Below are 20,279 nucleotides of genomic sequence, written 5' to 3'. Positions count from 1 at the left end.
AGATGAACATGGCCGCCGAGAATATGGGGTGTTCTCGTCCTGAGCGAGAAGCGCCTGAATAGGGGGGCGGAGCCTTGACGCGCGGCCTAGCATGGGCGGAGACTCCGGGTTGCGGCCTACACGAAGCTGCGCAGAGCCCTCCAGCCGCTCAAATCTCAGCACTTACCTAGGAATCTGCAGCAAGGCAGAGTATGCAGCTCTGTTCAGCAGGTCATTAAGAAGGAATCCTCTGCTGTCGCTGCTGTTTTGGACGGTGCAGAGATAGGGAAAACCTCAATCCATCGTCCCTTTAGCAGGGAGGTGGAGAGGAACCGTCCGCCTCCTTGTAACATCTGCTTTAAATAGTGGTGGTGCAGTGGGGGCTGCTCGGACGCCACGCTAGAAAGTGCCTCTGAACAGCCGAGGGTAAAACCTGGTGGTCAGGGCTGAATGTCCGGCAATAGGCCTGGCTGCAGAAGAGGATACTGAAGGTGACACACCAGTGCTCGTCTGATAAGGGAGGGGGGAGATCGGTGCCCTTGAAGAGGCCCGTCGCCCCTAGAATCAGCTCAGGCAGTGGCTTCCCACGTCGCAGGAGAGGATACGGAGAGGTAACACTCCCGTGCTCGCCTGTTGTTGGTTCGGGGGAGATCGGAACATGAAAGAATCCGTCGCCCCCTTCGTCCGTTGTAAAAGGTAAAAAGAGTTCTTTGGGTCTGAATAGCAGACCCGTCCGTGTGCCTCCTACGGACACTAAGCAAGAACTGGCTAGCTGTGAGTCAGCAGGAGGGTGTATACTGCAGGGGAGGAGCTAACTTTCTTTGTTTTCACTTAGTGTCAGCCTCCTAGTGGCAGCAGCATACACCCATGGGCTGTGTCCCCCAATGAGGTGAAGGAGAAATTTAAATTAAACAAAAGGAAATTTCTGTGATTTCAATTTTATTTTTTTCTCTGCGTTTTTATTTTTAAGTAGCTGAAAATGCCACAGCAGTCCCAGCCCTCAGCCATGACAATTGTCATTACTAGGGCTTTGCTACATTAAAGGGGTTGTCTGATCTAATTCGGTAAGTCTGCTGTCGCTCTGTGTGTCTGCAGACATGAATCCCCCAGGGCAAGTTCTGTGCGCTGCGAGGATTCCCCAGTTTCTAAACCGGGACCGAAGGGTATGTTTGCGTTAGGCCGGGATCACACATACGCGAGATACGGCTGAGTCTCGCAGGTGAAAACCCAGCTCTGCCCCCGGCACTCCGGAGCGGAGCGTGCAGCCGCATAGCAATACATGGAGCTGCACGCTCCGCTCCGGAGTTCCGGCGCCAGAGCTGGGTTTTCACCTGCGAGACTTGGCCGTATCTCGCGTATGTGTGATCCCGGCCTTATACATACTCTCGGCCAGAACCCTTCTAGTGGGTGGGGAATACTACATACACTTGCATGGAACGAGGCCGTGCCCACTGAATGGCTGCGTCACTAGACTGGGATCGGCCTTGCTCAATACAAGATGTATGGAATAAGGCCTCACCCACTAGTCTGGCTCTGGCTGCTAGTATGCATAATGCCCATGTACCCACCAGTCCCAGCTCAGAAACCGGTGAATCCTTGCAGAGAACAGTGTGTGCGCAGGGGGAATTCATAAGTCTGCAGTCACACAGAGTGACTACAAACTTCTCAATTTAGACTGAACAAGCATTTTAAGCAGCAGTCACCAATGGAGGGATCAGCACCGATTTGAGCACTGTGAGCAAAATGATCTTAAGGTGAACGTTATAACCACATCATATGTCTTCTCTTGTGCTTAGTTATCTCTGATCCTTAGTATGAAGTTAAGGTGGGGCATTATGTTTTTTTGTAGCCATCTAGAAGACCATCTTAATGAAAGTCATGCAAAATTACTATACGTAAGTAACAGGTTTAAATGTATAAAAGACCGGGTTAACATAATGATTGCGGTATTAAAAATTTTGCTTGTAAAAATCCAAACAGACTTCCCATTATAGTTTATGAGTCTTCTCATGTCGTCGAAGATTCCGTTTCTGTGCATAAGATTTTCCACATTCAGAACATGAAAACTGATTTTCACCTGTGTGAAGTTTCTGATGTGCAATAAGCTCTGGTTTCCATGTGAACCCTCTTCCACAAATTAAACAGGAGAAATGTTTCTCAGTCAAGTGAATTCTCAGATGTGTTCTGAAACCAGATTTATCTGCGTAGCATATCCCACATTCAGTGCAGGAAAATGGTGCCTCCTCATCGTGAATTTTGCGATGTTTGATAAGGCCAGAATTCTCTCTAAATAGTTTTCCACATTCAGAACAAGAATACGGTTTCTCCCCGGTGTGAATTCTCATGTGTATTGCAAGAAGGGACTTGATGGCAAAACATTTCCCACACTCTGTACACAGAAACGGCTTTTCCCCTGTGTGAGTTCTTTTATGCCGTACAACTTCTGATTTGGTTGCAAACGGCTTTCCACAGAAAAGGCATGAAAATGGCTTCTCACCTGTGTGAATTCTCTGGTGTTGTGTAAGGGCCGATGAGTTGGTAAAACTTTTTCCACATTCAGAACAAGAAAATGGCTTTTCTCCTGTATGTATTCTTTGATGTAATACAAGATGAGTTCTGCGTGCAAAGCACTTTCCGCACTCACAGCAAGCATATGGTCTCTCTCCAGTGTGAATCCTCTCGTGCTGAACAAGTTTCGATTTGTGAGAAAACACTTTACCGCACTCAGGGCATGAAAATGGCTTCTCTTTCGTGTGACTTCTCATATGATCGATAAGACCGGCTCTTATCACAAACTCCTTTCCACATTCAGAACAGGAATACAAATTGACCCCTGTGTGTATCCTTTGATGTATAACTAGACTTGACTTCTCAGCATAACATTTTCCACACTCTGAACAAGAGAATGGCTTCTCTCCTGTGTGATTCCGCTCATGTCTTACAAGGTGATGTTTGTTTGTGAAGGATTTTCCGCAAGTAGAACAAGGAAAGGGCTTCTCACCCGTGTGAAGTCTCAAGTGCGTCACAAGATGACGTTTGTGAGCAAAACATTTCCCACATACAGAACAAGGAAATGGTTTTTCCCCGGTGTGAATTCTTTCATGTTCCACAAGGTTCGATCTATACGGAAACCATTTGCCACACTCAGAGCATGAAAATCTCTTTTTTATTGCATGAATTTTCTCATGTTCATCAAAACTAGCCTTATTTTCCAAACAAATGCCACAATCAGAACACCAAAACTGCAACTTTGTGTGCATTTTCTGATGTTCATTACTGTTCATATTCATAGATATAGTCTTGATGTTGGGTTGACCTGCTGAATACACACACAAAAAAAAAAATTATTATTCAATACATTTTCCACTGATAAAAAACATAAAATGTCAATGTTATCTACACTAGTCCTGTGCAACCCTTACCCCTCATAATTATTAGAATAGGCTTGCAATTCCTTCATTCCACCTCATTGAGGTGCACAGGAGTTTGAATAGCGGGTTGAGAGTCAGACAAGTTGTGTACCACTGCTCCACTCACAGTCGATGGGGCTGACATAACCAAAACACTGCACTTGTCTGTCTCATTTAGACCCATAGATTCACTCAGATTGACTGCCATTACATTCAAATTACCGTATTTTTCAGACTATAAGACGCACTTTGTTCCCATAATTTTTTGGGGGGGAAATGGGGGTGCGTCTTATAGTTGGAATACACTTACAAATACTGTTGCGGCAGCAGGAGTCAGGCGATTCTGTGGCGGTCCCGGCCCGACGCTGCAGAGCCTTGATCACACTCCCTTCCCAGGCTGGTGCGGCGGTGGTGCTCTGTGGTGCGGGGGGCTCCGCCGGCATATTGTGAAAGCTCAGAGGCCCCCCGCACATCCATTGCTGCGATGTGGTGACCTCCGAGATCTCAATCTGAGCATGCGCCGTCCCCAGCGGCTATTTTCCCAGAGGCCACCGCATGGATGTGTGGGGGCCTCCTAGCTTTCACAAAATGCCGGCGGAGCCCCCCGCACCAGCCGCAGATGGGATTTCCCGGAGGCCACCGCACCTGCCACACCAGCCTGGGATGAGAGTCATGTCGCCGGACCACCGAACACCCTCTGTGACCACGCTCCACTAGTGCTGCCAATCCCCAATCGAACATGCACAACATCTTCATTAACTGATACTTTAGTAATACAAATGCCAGATATGTAACAGGAATAACTTTCATCAGTTGACCTGGCCACAGCCAATCCCAGATATGTTGAAATCATAATTAGCTTATTAAAAAAACATAATTAAAGACCTTCCTAAAATTTCAGAAAACGGTTCCTCCAAATTGGTGATACATTTACCTTTGCTTTTAAAACGGATTCTTCTGAAAAATCTATGTTAACAAACAAAAAAAAAACCTTCAAAACTCTTAACCCCTTCCCGCCGCGGCCCCTTTTTCGTTTTTGTGTTTCGTTTTTCGCTCCCCTCCTTCCCAGAGCCATAACTTTTTTATTTTTCCGTCAATATGGTCATGTGAGGGCTTATTTTTTGCGGGATGAGTTGTAAGTTTGATTGACACCATTGGTTTTACCATGTCTTGTACTAGAAAACGGGAAAAAAATTCCAAGTGTGGTGAAATTGCAAAAAAAAGTGCAATCCCACACTTTTTTTTTGTTTGGCTTTTTTGCTAGCTTCACTAAATGCTAAAACCTGATATTATGATTCTCCAGGTCATTACGAGTTCATAGACACCCAACATGTCTAGGTTATTTTTTATCTAAAATGGTGAAAAAAAATTCAAAACTTTGCAAAAAAAAAAAAAAGCGCCATTTTCTGATACCCGTAGCTTCTCCATTTTTCGTGATCTGGGGTCGGGTGAGAGCTTTTTTTGTTGCGTGGCGAGCTGACGTTTTTAATGATACCACTTTTGTGCAGATACGTTCTTTTGATCGCCCGTTATTGCATTTTAATGCAATGTCGCGGCGACCCAAAAAACGTAATTCTGGCGTTTCAAATTTTTTTTCTCGCTGCGCTGTTTAGCGATCAGGTTAATGTTTTTTTTATTGATAGATAAGGGGCCCCTTTAGAAAGGAGTCCGAAACGCGCGTCGGGGCGGGTGGTAGCTGTTCACACTTCAGCCATAAGGTAATTATACCATTCCACGTACCGCAGGCCCAATGGGTCTTGACGGGGGACATAGAACGGAAGGGCAGTGGTCTATGGCTGAGTAATGATGGTGTCTTATTAATATAAGAATAGGGATTCTGTTTCAGTATACTTGTGTATTATTTATCTATTTATTGTGGCTATTAGCAGTTTCCCATGGACACCCAATATGGGAGGAAAATGTCTATCACTTGGCGCTGCGCGTCAACACTGGTGACTGTGTGAGATACATCGGGTGTTTCACCTCTTTAACTTTGGCAGTATGATTTTAAATATTCTGTGCTTTAATAAAATTATGGTTTTGATACATTAAAAATTGCCTTATGATCATCTTTCTTTGGAGGAGTTCTATGTAGTAATTGATGATAGGCTAGTATAATCCTGTTAATTACATGGTAACAAATAGTGAATTGATTTATATTATACCATGGTTGACTGTCATTTGTTTATGGATAATGCAAGATAAATGTAGACTAAGGAGAATCTTCTGTTTTAAAACTCACCTGGGCTGATAGCATTAGGATATTTCTCACCCTCATATTGCTGGCCAACCTCAAATTCTTCATCTTCTGGATCTTCAACTTTAATAATAATTAGCTCTTCATACTAGAATAATCAAAGCAGAAACTATGGTGTGAACTTACGGGTTATTATCATCCATCGTCATGATCACAACGCTCCTCAGTCATCTGACTTTCTGCTTGGTGAGGGTGGTGTGTTCCTTCTTGGTTGACTGTTTGAACCAGCAGCATGGTTGGGCCACTGTCCCGAGTACACCTTTTCCTCCACTGAAGGAGCGCAGCGGCACTGAATCTGGTCAGATCCAGCAATTCATCCAGTGCAGAGCAGCGCTTACATGCTCTATACCAAAGATCTTCTAAGCACTGTGCTCTTTGCCTAGGAGACCAGCCACCACTTATAGACTGTGGTAACCTATGCAACGAACTGTAAACAATACAATTAAAAATCCCTTTGTCCTTCAGAACAAACAAATTGTTTTTTTTACAAGAACTTTGAAATTTCAAGATCTTGAAGAATCCTTGATGGTGGTTGCATGCTTGCATATTTTGGCTAAAATATATATAAAAAATACATCTTTGTGGGATGCAACCACATACTATAGATTTGTGGGGAAAAATAAGATGTTTGTTCTTTTGGGGTGCATTACACAGCGCTGGGCAGCCTGCCTGATCCAATAGTATGGACATGACCAATAGGCGTCTGTATGGTGCACCACACATATTTCTGTGATGGCCACCTTACACAAGCCTTATCTGCAATTATTATACCAAGCAACCAAACCCCTCATGAATGGTAGGAGTGTGAGTGATTGTTCATCGGTATTTTGCAAATATGCTGCCTACGCCTTTAATTCATGGGGTCCGGCTCCATTCTGCAGCGCATTAGTTATGTGACCTGGTATTGGCACGTATGGCTTTTTTTCTGTGATTTTTTTTCCCCCATTTGATGTCATTCTCATTAAATAACTCTGCAAATTTAACCATTTATAATATTAAATAAACAAAACAAACAATCCCTTTAAATAAAGACTTCACTTTTTAAGTTCTATTACCTGGTTCTGCAAACCCTCTTCTGAACAATCTGGGACATGCAGAGTGCAGGGATGTCTTTCTTGTGAATTAGTCTTCCATGGTCCATCTAAAATAAATAGTGACTAAATATATGTACAATCAGATGATGGCGTTCCCAAAGTGACCTTCAAGACTCTTAATCATAAACTAAAGTCTCCTCCTCTTACCCGGTGATGTTGGAGGCTGGTGGTCCTCCATCATGACGTCCATGTACAGATCCTTGTGTCCTTCTATATACTCCCACTCCTCCATGGAGAAATGAACAGTGACATCCTGACACCTTATAGGAACCTGACACAATGATACAGTCATCATCCAGACACATCATCCCTTGTGTTACTGTATAATGCCCCAGTATTCCCAGCAGGGCTCACCTCTCCAGTCAGCAGCTCAATCATCTTGTTGGTGAGGTCCAGGATCTTCTGATCATTGTATCTCTCAGGTAACATGGGGTGAGGTGGAGGCTCAATGATGGTGCTGTGGCTCCTGTTCCATCCCCCCGACACATGTTGACAGCTTCTGAGTGTCACATATTCTCCAGATGTCTTCTTCACCGCTGTATAATCCTGTGCATGAAGACAAACATTAATGAATAATACTATGTATTTCCAGCATCAGATCTACAGTCATGTACCTGTTTTATCAATAGACATAAGAAGGGCGTCATGTCACACAATTCACCTCTCCAGATAGCTGCTGGAAGACCTCCCGAACAAGGCTTAGTAACTTCTCAGTCATGTGATCGGCATGTTTTTCAGTAACAAGCAATATTTCTGGTTTCATTGAGATTGGAAGACTCCAAAGTGGCTTCTGGGAATGTGAAAGAAAAAAAAAAGGCTATTAGTCTGGAGCCATCATTCACTACTATTCACAATATTATAACATTCAAGTTTTCTGAAGTTATGGGATGTCCACAGCATCAACAACACATTCAATGGCTAAGCAATAAAATATTGTAAGGAGATGGTTACTAGCCCTCTTTGATCCAAACAACAAACTGACCACTAGATGTTTCTTATCCCAAAACAATGGTCACCAGATCACAATCATTCCCAGTCTGAGACAATATTGGATTTTACTGATACAAACAAGAGCTTAAAGGATTTTTGGGATCAGGTATAAAATTATGCAGGAAGTATAATACAGGGACTCCTAATTGTGTGCAGTATACACACTGCAGATCCATGTACCGGATGATCCTGTGCCCAATTCGTGGAATACAGAGGACTAGGACATCTCCCTGGTGATCTTCTCACAATGGATCCATCTGTAGGAAGCACATACTGGGGTCAAATTCATTGTTTATTGGTGATAATCAAATAGGGGTATTGGGCAGATCCTCCAAACTACTCTTCTGTTACCCGGTAAAGTTGAGGGTTGGTGGTCCTCCATAATGACGTCCTTGTACAGATCTGTGTGTCCTTCTAAATACTCCCACTCCTCCATGGAGAAATGGACAGTGACATCCTGACACCTTATAGGAACCTGACACACAATGATACAGTCATCATTCTGTCACCACCAAAATGGCAATTAAACTACATAAATATTTTTGTAGCCCATATTTAAATCATACTTGGTATGTATAGTTTAAACTTAATTTTTTAAATATCAACTTTTGATATGCAAATGAGGGCACTTCAGTGTACGGTCTCGCCTTCCTATTTACATAATAAAACTGTTACTAGTGATGAACAAGCGTGCTTGGATAAGGCGTTATCCGTGCATGCTCGGGTGTTAATAGAGTATCTTTGGCGTGCTTGAATAATAGGCTCGAGTCAACGCGGCTGCATGTGCCGTGACTGTTCCACAGCTGCAACACATGCAGGGATTGCCTAACAAACAGGTAATCTCTGCATGTGTTGTGGCTGTTGAAGAGTCGCGAGACATGCAGCCGCGGGGACTCGAACACCTTATCATAGCACGCACATCAGTAGCCGATACCTTATGGTGACATTCCTCTGCTTCATCATTTCACTTGTCAGCGCACTGACATTGAATGATGGTGGTGGAGCGTTCACAGCATTAGTGCAGGCATGGACACAATGTGGCTATGGGCACGCTCTGATGCCCGAATCCTGCCTGCAGCAGCTGCGCCCAGAAGTGTAGCGAACAAGCAGCTTCAGTGAGGACAAGGTGATCTGACTCTACGCTTGTGTCAATCATCAGTGAACCAACAGCTCCATTGTGTGTACGCCCGCACTGACATATTGAGGCCACCGCCGCACTCATGCAGTGTCAGTGCATTCACAGAAATGTAAAGTTATATCACTCAACGTTCGCTCTCAGCTTCAGAGACATGTCAATCATTATAAGGCATAGGCCACACCAAGGCTGCATTGAAGCACCCTTACTTGCATATCAAATAAAAGTGAATTTTCAATACAATATTAACTGACATTTTACATGCCTGGTATAATTTGAAGAAAGGTTAAGTCCCTTATATAAAGGTTTAGGCAGTTTATTTGACATTTTAGGGTTGACAAACTCCCTTTCAAGGGTTATTTCCATTTTCATAAATCAGTGTTGCTTGCATTTACCGTATTTTTCTGACCATAAGACGCACTTTTTTTCCTCCAAATTTGGGAGGAAAGTATGGGTGCGTCTTATGGTAGGGATGTAGCATGTGGGGAGGGGGGCAGCAGCGAGTGGGATCGCACTGTTATCCCACTTCAGGAGGCAGAAAAATGTCCCCACTGCCGGGAATCAGCGCTGGGGAAACCATGTGGTCCCGATGATTAAGTGCAGTGAATATTCATTAGCTGCTTCCCCGCCCACCTATCAGCTGAGCAGTGAGCTGGGAGCAGCAAATGAATACTGCACTTAAGCAGGGACACGCATGGCTTCCTCAGCGCTGATTCCTGCAGCAGCTGGGGAGATCTGTGTGTGTCCGGGGGAGGAGGAGGCAGCAGCAGCAGCAGGGGCCAGGGCAGAGGAGATCTCTGCATACCTGCCTGGGCTGGACGCTGAGTGCTGTGCAGTGTGCACAAGGAGGACCTGTGTGATGTCAGAAGTGGGCGGGCTGGAGCATCACATGGCAGCTCAGAGCACGCTCTTCTTCTTGACATCATCACAGGTCCTTCAGACTCCCCACTAGAATCTGCAGGCTTCATCTTCTAACCTGTGCTGTGGAAAGGCAACAAGAGGGATGGCTCTGTGTGCAGTCATGGGATGCTTTTACCTCACCACAGGCTGGCTGCCACAAGGTTAGTCTTTCCAAAACACAATAAAGCACTCTGCCACTCCTTTAGTGAACTATAACTCCCAGCATGTCATAGGATCTGCAGGACATGCTGGGAGTTATAGTTCTCCCATGGGCTTTTAAAGCAGCACTCCAGTGTTATTTTGCAGTGCTGGAGTGGTGCTTTCAATTTAAGCCCTGTGCCCCCATTCTTATACTCACTCTTCAGCATCTTCATATAGTACTTCACAGACACCACACATATTTTACCACATTTTTTTGCTTCAAATATTTTTTTCCCTATTTTCCACCTCTAAAACCTGGGTGCGCCTTATAGTCCGGTGCGTCTTATAGTCCGAAAAATACGGTATTTTTTTAAAAAAAACACACTTTTGTAATTTATTTTTTATAAACATTTGTAGTGGTTTTTGAGAGGTTCACAAATTACTTTTGTTTTACAGGATGCCGCCTAGGAGACCAACTACCTTTGCTGTATAACAGCAGTGGCTGAGAATGTGAAACACAAGCTCTTTTCTATTGAGCATTGGGGGTCGGTCTCCAAGGCCGCAAGCTATAAACAATAGAAATGCGTTACTGTTTTAAAAACGGCTGCAAGTTTTATGAAACCGTAAAATGCAGAAGTGCTTGTTTTTACAAGTGCTAGCTAACAATATCCATCTATGAAGATGGGAATAATCCTTAACCATTGTGTTACTGTATAATGTCCCAGTATTCCCAGCAGCGCTCACCTCTCCAGTCAGCAGCTCAATCATCTTGTTGGTGAGGTCCAGGATCTTCTGATCGTTGTATCTCTCAGGTAACATGGGGTGAGGTGGAGGCTCCATGATGGGGCTGTGGCTCCTGCCCCATCCTCTGTATATGTTGGATGCCACACACTCTTCAGATGTCTTCTTTATTACTGTGTCTTCCTGCATGTGGAGATGGACCATGATAAATCTTATATCCAGATACCTTTAAATATCCAGTCATATCCCTGTTAATTAAATGGAAATTAAAGGGATATCATGTGACATAATTGCCTGAATCACTCACCTCTTTGGTTAGCAGGGTCAGGATCTCCTGCATGAGGTTTAACATCCTCTCAGTCATTTTATGCATGCTCATGCTCAGTATTTGGAGACTGCATACCAGGAGAGGCAGCACACAAGATCTGGTTCTGCAATAACATTAATGGGAATTATAATATAGAGCAGGTTAAGCTCCACCCACATGTACACCAGGTTCCAAATTATTATGCAGATTGGAATAAAGTGTCAGAGATGTAACTTTGTTTTTTTTAAATAAACTTATTTATAGTATCTTATCTCAAAGCCCTTTGGATCACTGAAATCAATCTCAAACACCTGTGATAACTAGTTTGCTAGATGACCCCAATTAACCCCTTATCGACCGCCGATACGCCTGTTAACTGCAGCAATCAAGGGTACTTATTCCTCAGAACCGCTTCTTAATGGCGCTGAGAAATAACGGTATAGCGCACCCCTCCCAGCATCAAAAAATCTCCGGGGTCATCCAAGACCCTGGAGAACATAATCAGGGACGGTTTTTATGGTCCCCTTTCACATGATCACAATTATTCACCAAATAACGGTGAGCACAAAAAAAAAAAAAAAAGTCCAATTTACAATTTATTTCTCTCTCCACTGATGTGATCTAGCATATCAGAGAAGAGAGAAATGGGGTTCCCCGAGCTCCCCCGGTACCTCCGCCATCCCCGGGCGCACCCGCTCCGTCCCCCCGCGTCATCTTTCTGGAAGAAAATGGTGGGCGCATGCTCAGTGCACTCGCTGAGATCTGCCGGCCGGTACCCAGCAACAACAGGAAATGTATCCTATTGGTTCCTTTTGATCACTGTGATAGACCCTATCACAGTGATCAAAATAAAAAAATAGTACACCAAGCCTCCCTTGTCACCCCCTTAGTTAGATAAGAATAAAATTAATAAGTTTTAAGTTAGGGCTGAAGTTAGAATTGAGGGGGTTTCAAATGTTAAAAAAAAAACCACTGAAAATATGACAGCTAGTTTTGAGCGCAAGTGCTCGCTACTCGAGTTTGCATCAGGTGCTTGGATATGCACAGAGTATTGCTGATCCCCGCATGATTGTTTTTTGGGGGTATCTAACAGCCACGATGATGTGAGGCAAGGACTCGAGCACCCGCAATATTTAGTGCATACTCGAGCGCCTGATGCAAACTAGAGTAGCAAGCACTTGCTCTCAACACTAATGACGACATATTTAGTATGACGACCTAATGTTATCAAATTCTGTGACGCACTTATCTGTTCAAAATGCTCACTATACCCCTGGATAAAATCCTTGGGGGTGTGGTTTCCAAAATGGTGTCACTTGTGGGGGGTTTCCACTATTTAGGCAGATCAGGGGGTCTCCAAACACGACATGGTACCAGCCATGTATTCCAGCCAATTCTGCGTTCAAAATGTCAAACGGCGCTCCTTCCCTTCCCAGCCCTGCCATGCGCCCAAACAGTGGTTTACCCCCACATATGAGGTGTTAGCGTACTCAGGACAAATTGCACAACAACGTTTGAGGTCCCTTTTCTTCTGATACCCTCGTGAAAATAAAAACCTTTGGGTCTGAAGTAAATTTTTTGTGTAAAAAAAAGTTAAATGTTAATTTTTTCCTTCCACATTGTTTTAGTTCTCGTGAAGCACCTGAAGGGTTAATAAACTTCTTGAATGTGGTTTTCAGCATCTTGAGGGGTGCAGTGTTTAGAAAATACCCAAAAGTGACACCATTCTGTCATATAGACCCCTCAGTCACTTGAAATGTGATGTGATCACTAAAAAACAATATTTTGTAAATGCATTTGGAAAAATGAGAAATCGCTGGTCAACTTTTAACCCTTCTAACTTCTTAACGGAAAAAAAATTATGTTTCAAAAATTGTGTTGATGTAAAGTAGACATGTGGAAAATGTTATTTATTAACTATTTTGTGTGACACCACTCTCTGATTTATGGGCATAAAAATTAAAAAAAAGTTTGAAAGTTGCAACATTTTCCAATTTGTTTGAAAAAAAATTTGTGAAAAAAATGGAAATCACATCAAAGAAATGTTACTACTATCATAAAGTACAATATCTCATGACAAAATAATCTCAGAATCAGTAGGATTCCTTGAAGCGTTCCAGATTTATTACCACATACTGTAAAGTGACAATGGTCAGAACTCTAAAAGATTGGCCTGGTCAGGAAGGTGAAAACAGGCTTTGGAGTGAAAGGGTTAATCTGGAGCTACCATTGAAAAATGTTAGTCTTACCAACGTCTGAAGTCAGAGAGGAAGCAGCAGCAATACGAATGCCAATGGTGACACCCAGATGAGACCTGGTGGCAAGTCTAAAATCTTCATACCTGAGTTACATCATGAAATGAAGGATATAACGTCGCCCATAGAACGCAGTCCCATAAGTGGTCAGCATCCAAGGTCCATCCTAGATAGCAAATAGAAGGGATTAATTAGCTGAAACATATCGCCCAGAGAACACTACACAAGATGCATAAGGACTACAAGAAGTGCTGCAACCCACAAGGAGCAATGCAATGCTTTTATGGTTTTTTTTTCTTTTAAAGAAATATGAATAACATTTTGCACTCAAGATCGTGGCTAAACACCTTATGTTTATTGTAGGCCATTACGTTTCAAAGAAATGGTCCAGGATTTGTAAAAGTTGGGCTAATGATGTGAAAGAATAAAGGAAAAACACTACTCATCTGTTGCGATGAGGTCTTATACATCATATACATGATTGCTACTGTGATTGGCTGCAGCGTTCAAGTAGATGACAGATGTGACGTCATTGCTATAGGGAGATGTATAGGGGGTTTAGCTAGAGGAGTAATATTTGTTTAAATCATTTCCGATTCTTGGCCCTGTTTTGAAACATCCTGGATAAACTCCCCAAAGTCACATGAAGCATTTTAGGATCGAATATAGGGAAAACAGAACTATGGAGGTGCCAGGATCACTCTGCGTCCTATAAAGGAAGGAGAGGGGATAACAGGAGTGATACATTGATTGGTCCGCACAGTGAAGGACAGGTGATGAGAAGAGCAATACTCCAGATTAGTGATGGGCGAATCCGAACAGTAAAGTTTGGGGTCCGTACCGAACACCTAATGTCGTGACACGGACACCGAACACAGACTTCTCTAGGAAGTCCATGTTACTGTTCAGGTTCGGCCCCCGACATCAGCTGTTTCTCATGTTGTCATCTGTGTGACAGCACGAGAAACACCAGCGGCTCTGATCAATAGTTAGGCCGGTTTCACACGTCAGTGATTCCGGTACGTGAGGTGACAGTTTCCTCACGTACCGGAGACACTGACACACGTAGACCCATAAAAATCAATGCATCTGTTCAGATGTCATTGATTTTTTGCGGACCGTGTCTCCGTGTGCCAAACACGGAGACATGTCAGTGTTCGTGGGAGCGCACGTTTTACACGGACCCAATAGAGTCAATGGGTCCGCGTAAAACACGGACCTCACACGGACATTCTCCGTCTGGGGTCCGTGTGCGTGCAGGAGACAGCGCTACAGTAAGCGCTGTCCCCCCCACATGGTGCTGAAGCCGGTATTCATATCTTCCCTGCAGCAGCGTTTGCTGTAGAGAAAATATGAAGAATAGTGTTAAAAATAAAGATTTAGGTGAACCTGCCCCCCCACCCCCTGTGCACCCCCCCGCTGGTCAGAAAATACTTACCCGCTCCCTCGCTCCTTCCTGGTCTGGCCGCGCCTGCTACTGTATGTGGTCACGTGGAGCCGATCATTTACAATCATGAATAGTCGGCTCCGCCCCTATGGGAGGTGGAGCCACATATTCATGACTGTAAATGATCGGCCCCACGTGACTGCATGCAGGAGAAGCCGCGGCCAGACCAGGAAGCAGCGAGGGAGCGGGTAAGTATTTTCTGACCAGCGGGGGGGCGCACAGGGGGTGGGGGGGTGCACTGGGGGTGGGGGGGCGGCGGACACATGGATCTTTATTTTAAACACTATTCTTCATATTTTCTCTGCAGCAAACGCTGCTGCAGGGAAGATATGAATCGCAGCTTCAGCACCATGCAGAGTGGGTACCACACGCTCCGTGTGGTACCCACTCGCCATACGGGCGGCACACGTGTGCCGCACGTATGGCCTCCGTGAGTTCCCAGGCACACGGACACGGATAACTCCGGTACCGATTTATTCCGGTACCGGAATTATCTGGACGTGTGGGACAGCCCTAAGGTTGTTACTGTGGGTCAGAGAGCTGCAGTTCCCACACTGTCAGGTGACAGCATGTGAGCCAGCAGCTGTGACCAGCGGTAAAAATGTTACCACCTGTCACAAGCGTTGGCTGATCATCTCTCAACATCACACGCCTGCTGTCACTGATAGCAGCGAGAACAGGCGAGGCTGATGAGAATTCATCAGTCGGCGTATGTGCAATAATTAAATTTAAAAAAAATGAAGTGGGGGTCTCTTCTATTCTTGGTAACCAGCGCAGGCAAAACAGACAGCTGTGGGCTGCAGCACTCAGCTTTATCATGGCTGGTTATCACGGATAGAGGGGTCTCACACCGATTTTTTAAATTTAAATAATTTAAAAACCAGCGTGACCCCTCCCATTTTTGACAACCAACCAAGCTAAAGCAGACAGCTGGGGGCTGGTATTCTCAGGCTGGTAAGGGGCCATGGATATTGGCTCTCCCAGCCTAAAAATAGTAGCCTGCAGCTGCCACAGAAAAGGCGCATCTGTAAAAATGCACCAATTCTGGCACTTTGCCCGGCTCTTCTCACTTGCCCTGGTGCAGTGGCAAATGGGGGTAATTGGTTTTGGGGATGAATGGGGGGACCGAACACCCATTGTTTGCGACGCGGACATCTGTGTGATAGCACAGCAAACATGGGCTCTGATCGGCTTTAAGATAATTACTGTCGGTCAGAGTACTGCAGTTAAATAATTTTTTTTTTTTTTTTTTAAATACAGCGTGGGGTCTCCCCTATTTTTGACAAGCAGCCAAGCTAAAGTAGACAGCTAGGGACGGTATTCTCAGGCTGGTAAGGGGCCATGGATATTGGCCCTTCCAGACAGTTGAGGGATATGATGTTTTGTTATTTTTGTTTTGTTTTACAGGGAACATGGGCATTGGAGGATTATCTTCATGCTGGACAGGTGACAATTATGGTGTTTTATTATTTTTTGTCTTTTACAGGGCACATGAGCGTCAGTGGATTAGGCGTAAAGGTGAGTATAACTTTGTGTTTATTATAAATAAAGGTGTCTGTCTTTATTTCAAATAAAGGACTTTATTCTGTCTGTTTTCTTTTATACAATCTAACTATGCGGTTAGTAATGGGGGTTTCTGATAGACGCTTCTCCATTACTAACCCCTGGGCTTGATAAACAGCTGACATCAACCCCAAACCAATTACCCCATTTGCACCAGAATTAGCATATCTAAGGCTACTTTCACATCCGTCACAATTTTTGAATCCGTCACAATGCGTCGTTTTGGGAAAGAAACGCATCCTGCAAATTTGCGCGCAGGATACGTTTTTTTCCCCATAGACTTGTATTGCCGACAGATCGGAACGTATGGCCACACGTTGCGTCCGTTGTGCACTGGTTGCGTCAGGTTTTGGAGGACCGTGGTCACAGAAAAACGTTCAAGGGAACATTTTTCTGTACGTCGCATCCAGGGTTTCAGACTGCGCACGCCCAGCAGGAAATATCGCTCTCACAATCTTTCCTCACCCTGCAGTCTGACCGAAATGTGAAAGCACACACTTCCGTCGGTACGTCGCACCGACGCTTTGTGACGGCCCCGTACCGACGGAAATGTGAAAGAAGCCTAATAGATGTGCATTTTCTGAGGCAGCTGCGGGCTGCTATTTTTAGGCTGGAGGGGGTCAATATCCGTGGCCCCTTACCAGTCCGAGGATACCAGTCCCCAGCTGTCTACTTTAGCTGGGCTGGTTGTCAATACAAGGGGGACCCCACGCTGTTTGTTTTTGTTTTGATTTTTTAAATAAAATTATTTAACCACAGTGCTCTGACAAGCGGTAACTATCTTAAAGCCGAACAGAGCCCGTGTTTGTCGCGCTATTACGCAGGTGACCGCATCGCAAACAATGGATGTTTGGGCCCCTCATTCATCAGAATTCATACTATTCTGGTACCCAAACTGAACTTTTTATACATTTTTGGCCAAACGCACCGGATTCAAACATCTACGGCTTCACTGCTCCCAAGTATAACATGGAATGGGCCGCACCATGCAGGAGAGGGGATGATGGGGGTAATACTCCTGTGTAATACATGGGATTGGCCGCACTGTACAGGAGAGGGGATGATGGGGGTAATACTCCTGTGTAATACATGGGATTGGCCGCACTGTACAGGAGAGGGGATAATGGGGGTAGTACTCCTGTGTAATACATGGGATTGGCCGCACTGTACAGGAGAGGGGATGATGGGGGTAGTACTCCTGTGTAATACATGGGAATGGCCGCACCATGCAGGAGAGGGGATGATGGGGGGAATACTCCTGTGTAATACATGGGATTGGCCGCACTGTACAGGAGAGGGGATGATGGGGGTAATACTCCTGTGTAATACATGGGAATGGCCGCACCATGCAGGAGAGGGGATGATGGGGGGAATACTCCTGTGTAATATATGGGATTGGCCGCACTGTACAGGAGAGGGGATGATGGGGGTAATACTCCTGGGTAATATATGGGATTGGCCGCACCATGCAGGAGAGGGGATGATGGGGGGAATACTCCTGTGTAATATATGGGATTGGCCGCACTGTACAGGAGAGGGGATGATGGGGGTAATACTCCTGGGTAATACATGGAGTTGGCCGCACTCTACAGGAGAGTGGATGATGGGGGCAATACTCCTGTGTAATACATGGGAATGGCCGCACCATGCAGGAGAGAGGATGATGGGGGGAATACTCCTGTGTAATATATGGGATTGGCCGCACTGTACAGGAGAGGGGATGATGGGGGGAATACTCCTGGGTAATATATGGGATTGGCCGCACCATGCAGGAGAGGGGATGATGGGGGGAATACTCCTGTGTAATATATGGGATTGGCCGCACTGTACAGGAGAGTGGATGATGGGGGTAATACTCCTGTGTAATATATGGGATTGGCCGCACCATGCAGGAGAGGGGATGATGGGGGTAATACTCCTGTGTAATATATGGGATTGGCCACACTGTACAGGAGAGGGGATGATGGGGGTAATACTCCTGGGTAATACATGGGACTGGCCGCACTGTACAGGAGAGAGGATGATGGGGGGAATACTCCTGTGTAATATATGGGATTGGCCGCACTGTACAGGAGAGGGGATGATGGGGGGAATACTCCTGGGTAATACATGGGACTGGCCGCACTGTACAGGAGAGGGGATGATGGGGGTAATACTCCTGGGTAATACATGGAGTTGGCCGCACTCTACAGGAGAGGGGATGATGGGGGCAATACTCCTGTGTAATACATGGGAATGGCCACACTGTACAGGAGAGAGGATGATGGGGGGAATACTCCTGGGTAATATATGGGATTGGCCGCACCATGCAGGAGAGGGGATGATGGGGGTAATACTCCTGGGTAATACATGGGACTGGCCGCACTGTACAGGAGAGAGGATGATGGGGGGAATACTCCTGTGTAATACATGGGACTGGCCGCACTGTACAGGAGAGGGCATGATGGGGGGAATACTCCTGTGTAATACATGGGACTGGCCGCACTGTACAGGAGAGGGGATGATGGGGGGAATACTCCTGGGTAATATATGGGATTGGCCGCACTGTACAGGAGAGGGGATGATGGGGGGAATACTCCTGTGTAATACATGGGAATGGCCACACTGTACAGGAGAGAGGATGATGGGGGGAATACTCCTGTGTAATACATGGGACTGGCCGCACTGTACAGGAGAGGGGATGATGGGGGGAATACTCCTGTGTAATACATGGGACTGGCCGCACTGTACAGGAGAGGGGATGATGGGGGGAATACTCCTGGGTAATATATGGGATTGGCCGCACTGTACAGGAGAGGGGATGATGGGGGGAATACTCCTGGGTAATACATGGGACTGGCCGCACTGTACAGGAGAGGGGATGATGGGGGGAATACTCCTGTGTAATATATGGGATTGGCCGCACTGTACAGGAGAGGGGATGATGGGGGGAATACTCCTGTGTAATATATGGGATTGGCCACACCGTACAGGAGAGGGGATGATGGGGGGGAATACTCCTGGGTAATACATGGGACTGGCCGCACTGTACAGGAGAGGGGATGATGGGGGGAATACTCCTGGGTAATACATGGGACTGGCCGCACTGTACAGGAGAGAGGATGATGGGGGGAATACTCCTGGGTAATATATGGGATTGGCCGCACCATGCAGGAGAGGGGATGATGGGGGTAATACTCCTGGGTAATATATGGGATTGGCCGCACCATGCAGGAGAGGGGATGATGGGGGTAATACTCCTGTGTAATATATGGGATTGGCCGCACTGTACAGGAGAGTGGATGATGGGGGTAATACTCCTGTGTAATATATGGGATCGGCCGCACTGTAGAGGAGAGAGGATGATGGGGGGAATACTCCTGGGTAATATATGGGATTGGCCGCACCATGCAGGAGAGGGGATGATGGGGGGAATACTCCTGGGTAATATATGGGATTGGCCGCACTGTACAGGAGAGGGGATGATGGGGGTAATACTCCTGGGTAATACATGGGACTGGCCGCACTGTACAGGAGAGAGGATGATGGGGGGAATACTCCGTGCAGTAAACCTAATGGGCCGCAGAGCGGGTCGGAACCCGGGCACAAGACTATAAGGATTGTACTATGGAGGCTAGAGCCGGTTATTCGGCGCATCCTTCTCCATCTTCCCTGCGGTAATAACCGAGGAGTGTGAACACCGACCCAGCGGGAAGCGCCCTCAGTACCTACCAGCAGCCGCACACGTCATACATCACACTCCGAGTGGTACTTCTCCACTAATCTAATCGGATTGAGTTGTCATTATGTATGGACTACAACTCCCGCCGTGCATTGTACCACAAAGTTCTGCTTGAAAGGAAGACTGATGGCACCGCGCCTGCCGGGAAATGTAGTCCAGATGTACGATGAAATCAGCACTTAGAAGACATCCTGAACTACCATTCCCAATAATACCAATGATAGTGACACGTCACGGCAGTGCTCTCAGGACGAGGCTTGGAACGCAGGCCGAGGATTTGCTGTGGTAACGTCGTCCTGAGGAGATTTATTGACAATTCCTGTAGTCGTCATGGCTCAT

The 20,279-nt window shown here is 45.7% G+C and overlaps 1 protein-coding gene across 6 annotated transcripts; it reads right to left on the bottom strand.

Annotated features, from left to right (window-relative positions):
• Positions 1-1,344: 1,344 nt before the first annotated feature.
• On the bottom strand, positions 1,345-20,270 carry LOC143765002 (uncharacterized). Of its 6 annotated transcripts, none has more exons than XM_077251188.1 (12): positions 20,156-20,270; positions 13,204-13,375; positions 10,955-11,078; positions 10,651-10,830; positions 8,082-8,205; positions 7,911-7,987; positions 7,402-7,530; positions 7,095-7,286; positions 6,888-7,011; positions 6,702-6,787; positions 5,632-5,734; positions 1,345-3,298 (listed from the first exon to the last, which is right to left on the bottom strand). In XM_077251188.1, exons 3-12 carry the CDS (start codon positions 11,024-11,026, stop codon positions 1,968-1,970), a joined length of 2,418 nt encoding a protein of 805 aa, XP_077107303.1. In that variant the 5' UTR covers positions 11,027-11,078; positions 13,204-13,375; positions 20,156-20,270; the 3' UTR covers positions 1,345-1,967. The 6 variants fall into 6 exon arrangements, with proteins under 6 accessions (XP_077107303.1, XP_077107302.1, XP_077107306.1 ...); XM_077251187.1 differs by lacking the exon at positions 20,156-20,270 and adding an exon at positions 19,931-20,106; XM_077251191.1 differs by lacking the exon at positions 20,156-20,270 and adding an exon at positions 19,931-20,106 and having other exon boundaries at positions 7,355-7,530; positions 13,296-13,375.
• Between the last annotated feature and the right edge of the window lie 9 nt (positions 20,271-20,279).

The sequence above is a fragment of the Ranitomeya variabilis genome, chromosome 4, assembly GCF_051348905.1.
Source record: "Ranitomeya variabilis isolate aRanVar5 chromosome 4, aRanVar5.hap1, whole genome shotgun sequence".
NCBI classification, from domain to species: domain Eukaryota; kingdom Metazoa; phylum Chordata; class Amphibia; order Anura; family Dendrobatidae; genus Ranitomeya; species Ranitomeya variabilis.
The sequence above is the reverse complement of the archived record's forward strand: the minus strand, read 5'-3'. Positions and strand labels throughout refer to the sequence as shown.

Excerpts from the sequence above, each read along its gene's own strand:
- LOC143765002 (XM_077251188.1), bottom strand. The coding sequence starts at position 11,026 with ATGAGCATGCATAAAATGACTGAGAGGATGTTAAACCTCATGCAGGAG. Across the intron at positions 10,831-10,954 it reads TGACCCTGCTAACCAAAGAG|GAAGACACAGTAATAAAGAA; the intron begins GTGAGTGATTCA and ends CTCCACATGCAG. Across the intron at positions 7,287-7,401 it reads TCCAGCAGCTATCTGGAGAG|GATTATACAGCGGTGAAGAA; the intron begins GTGAATTGTGTG and ends CTTCATGCACAG.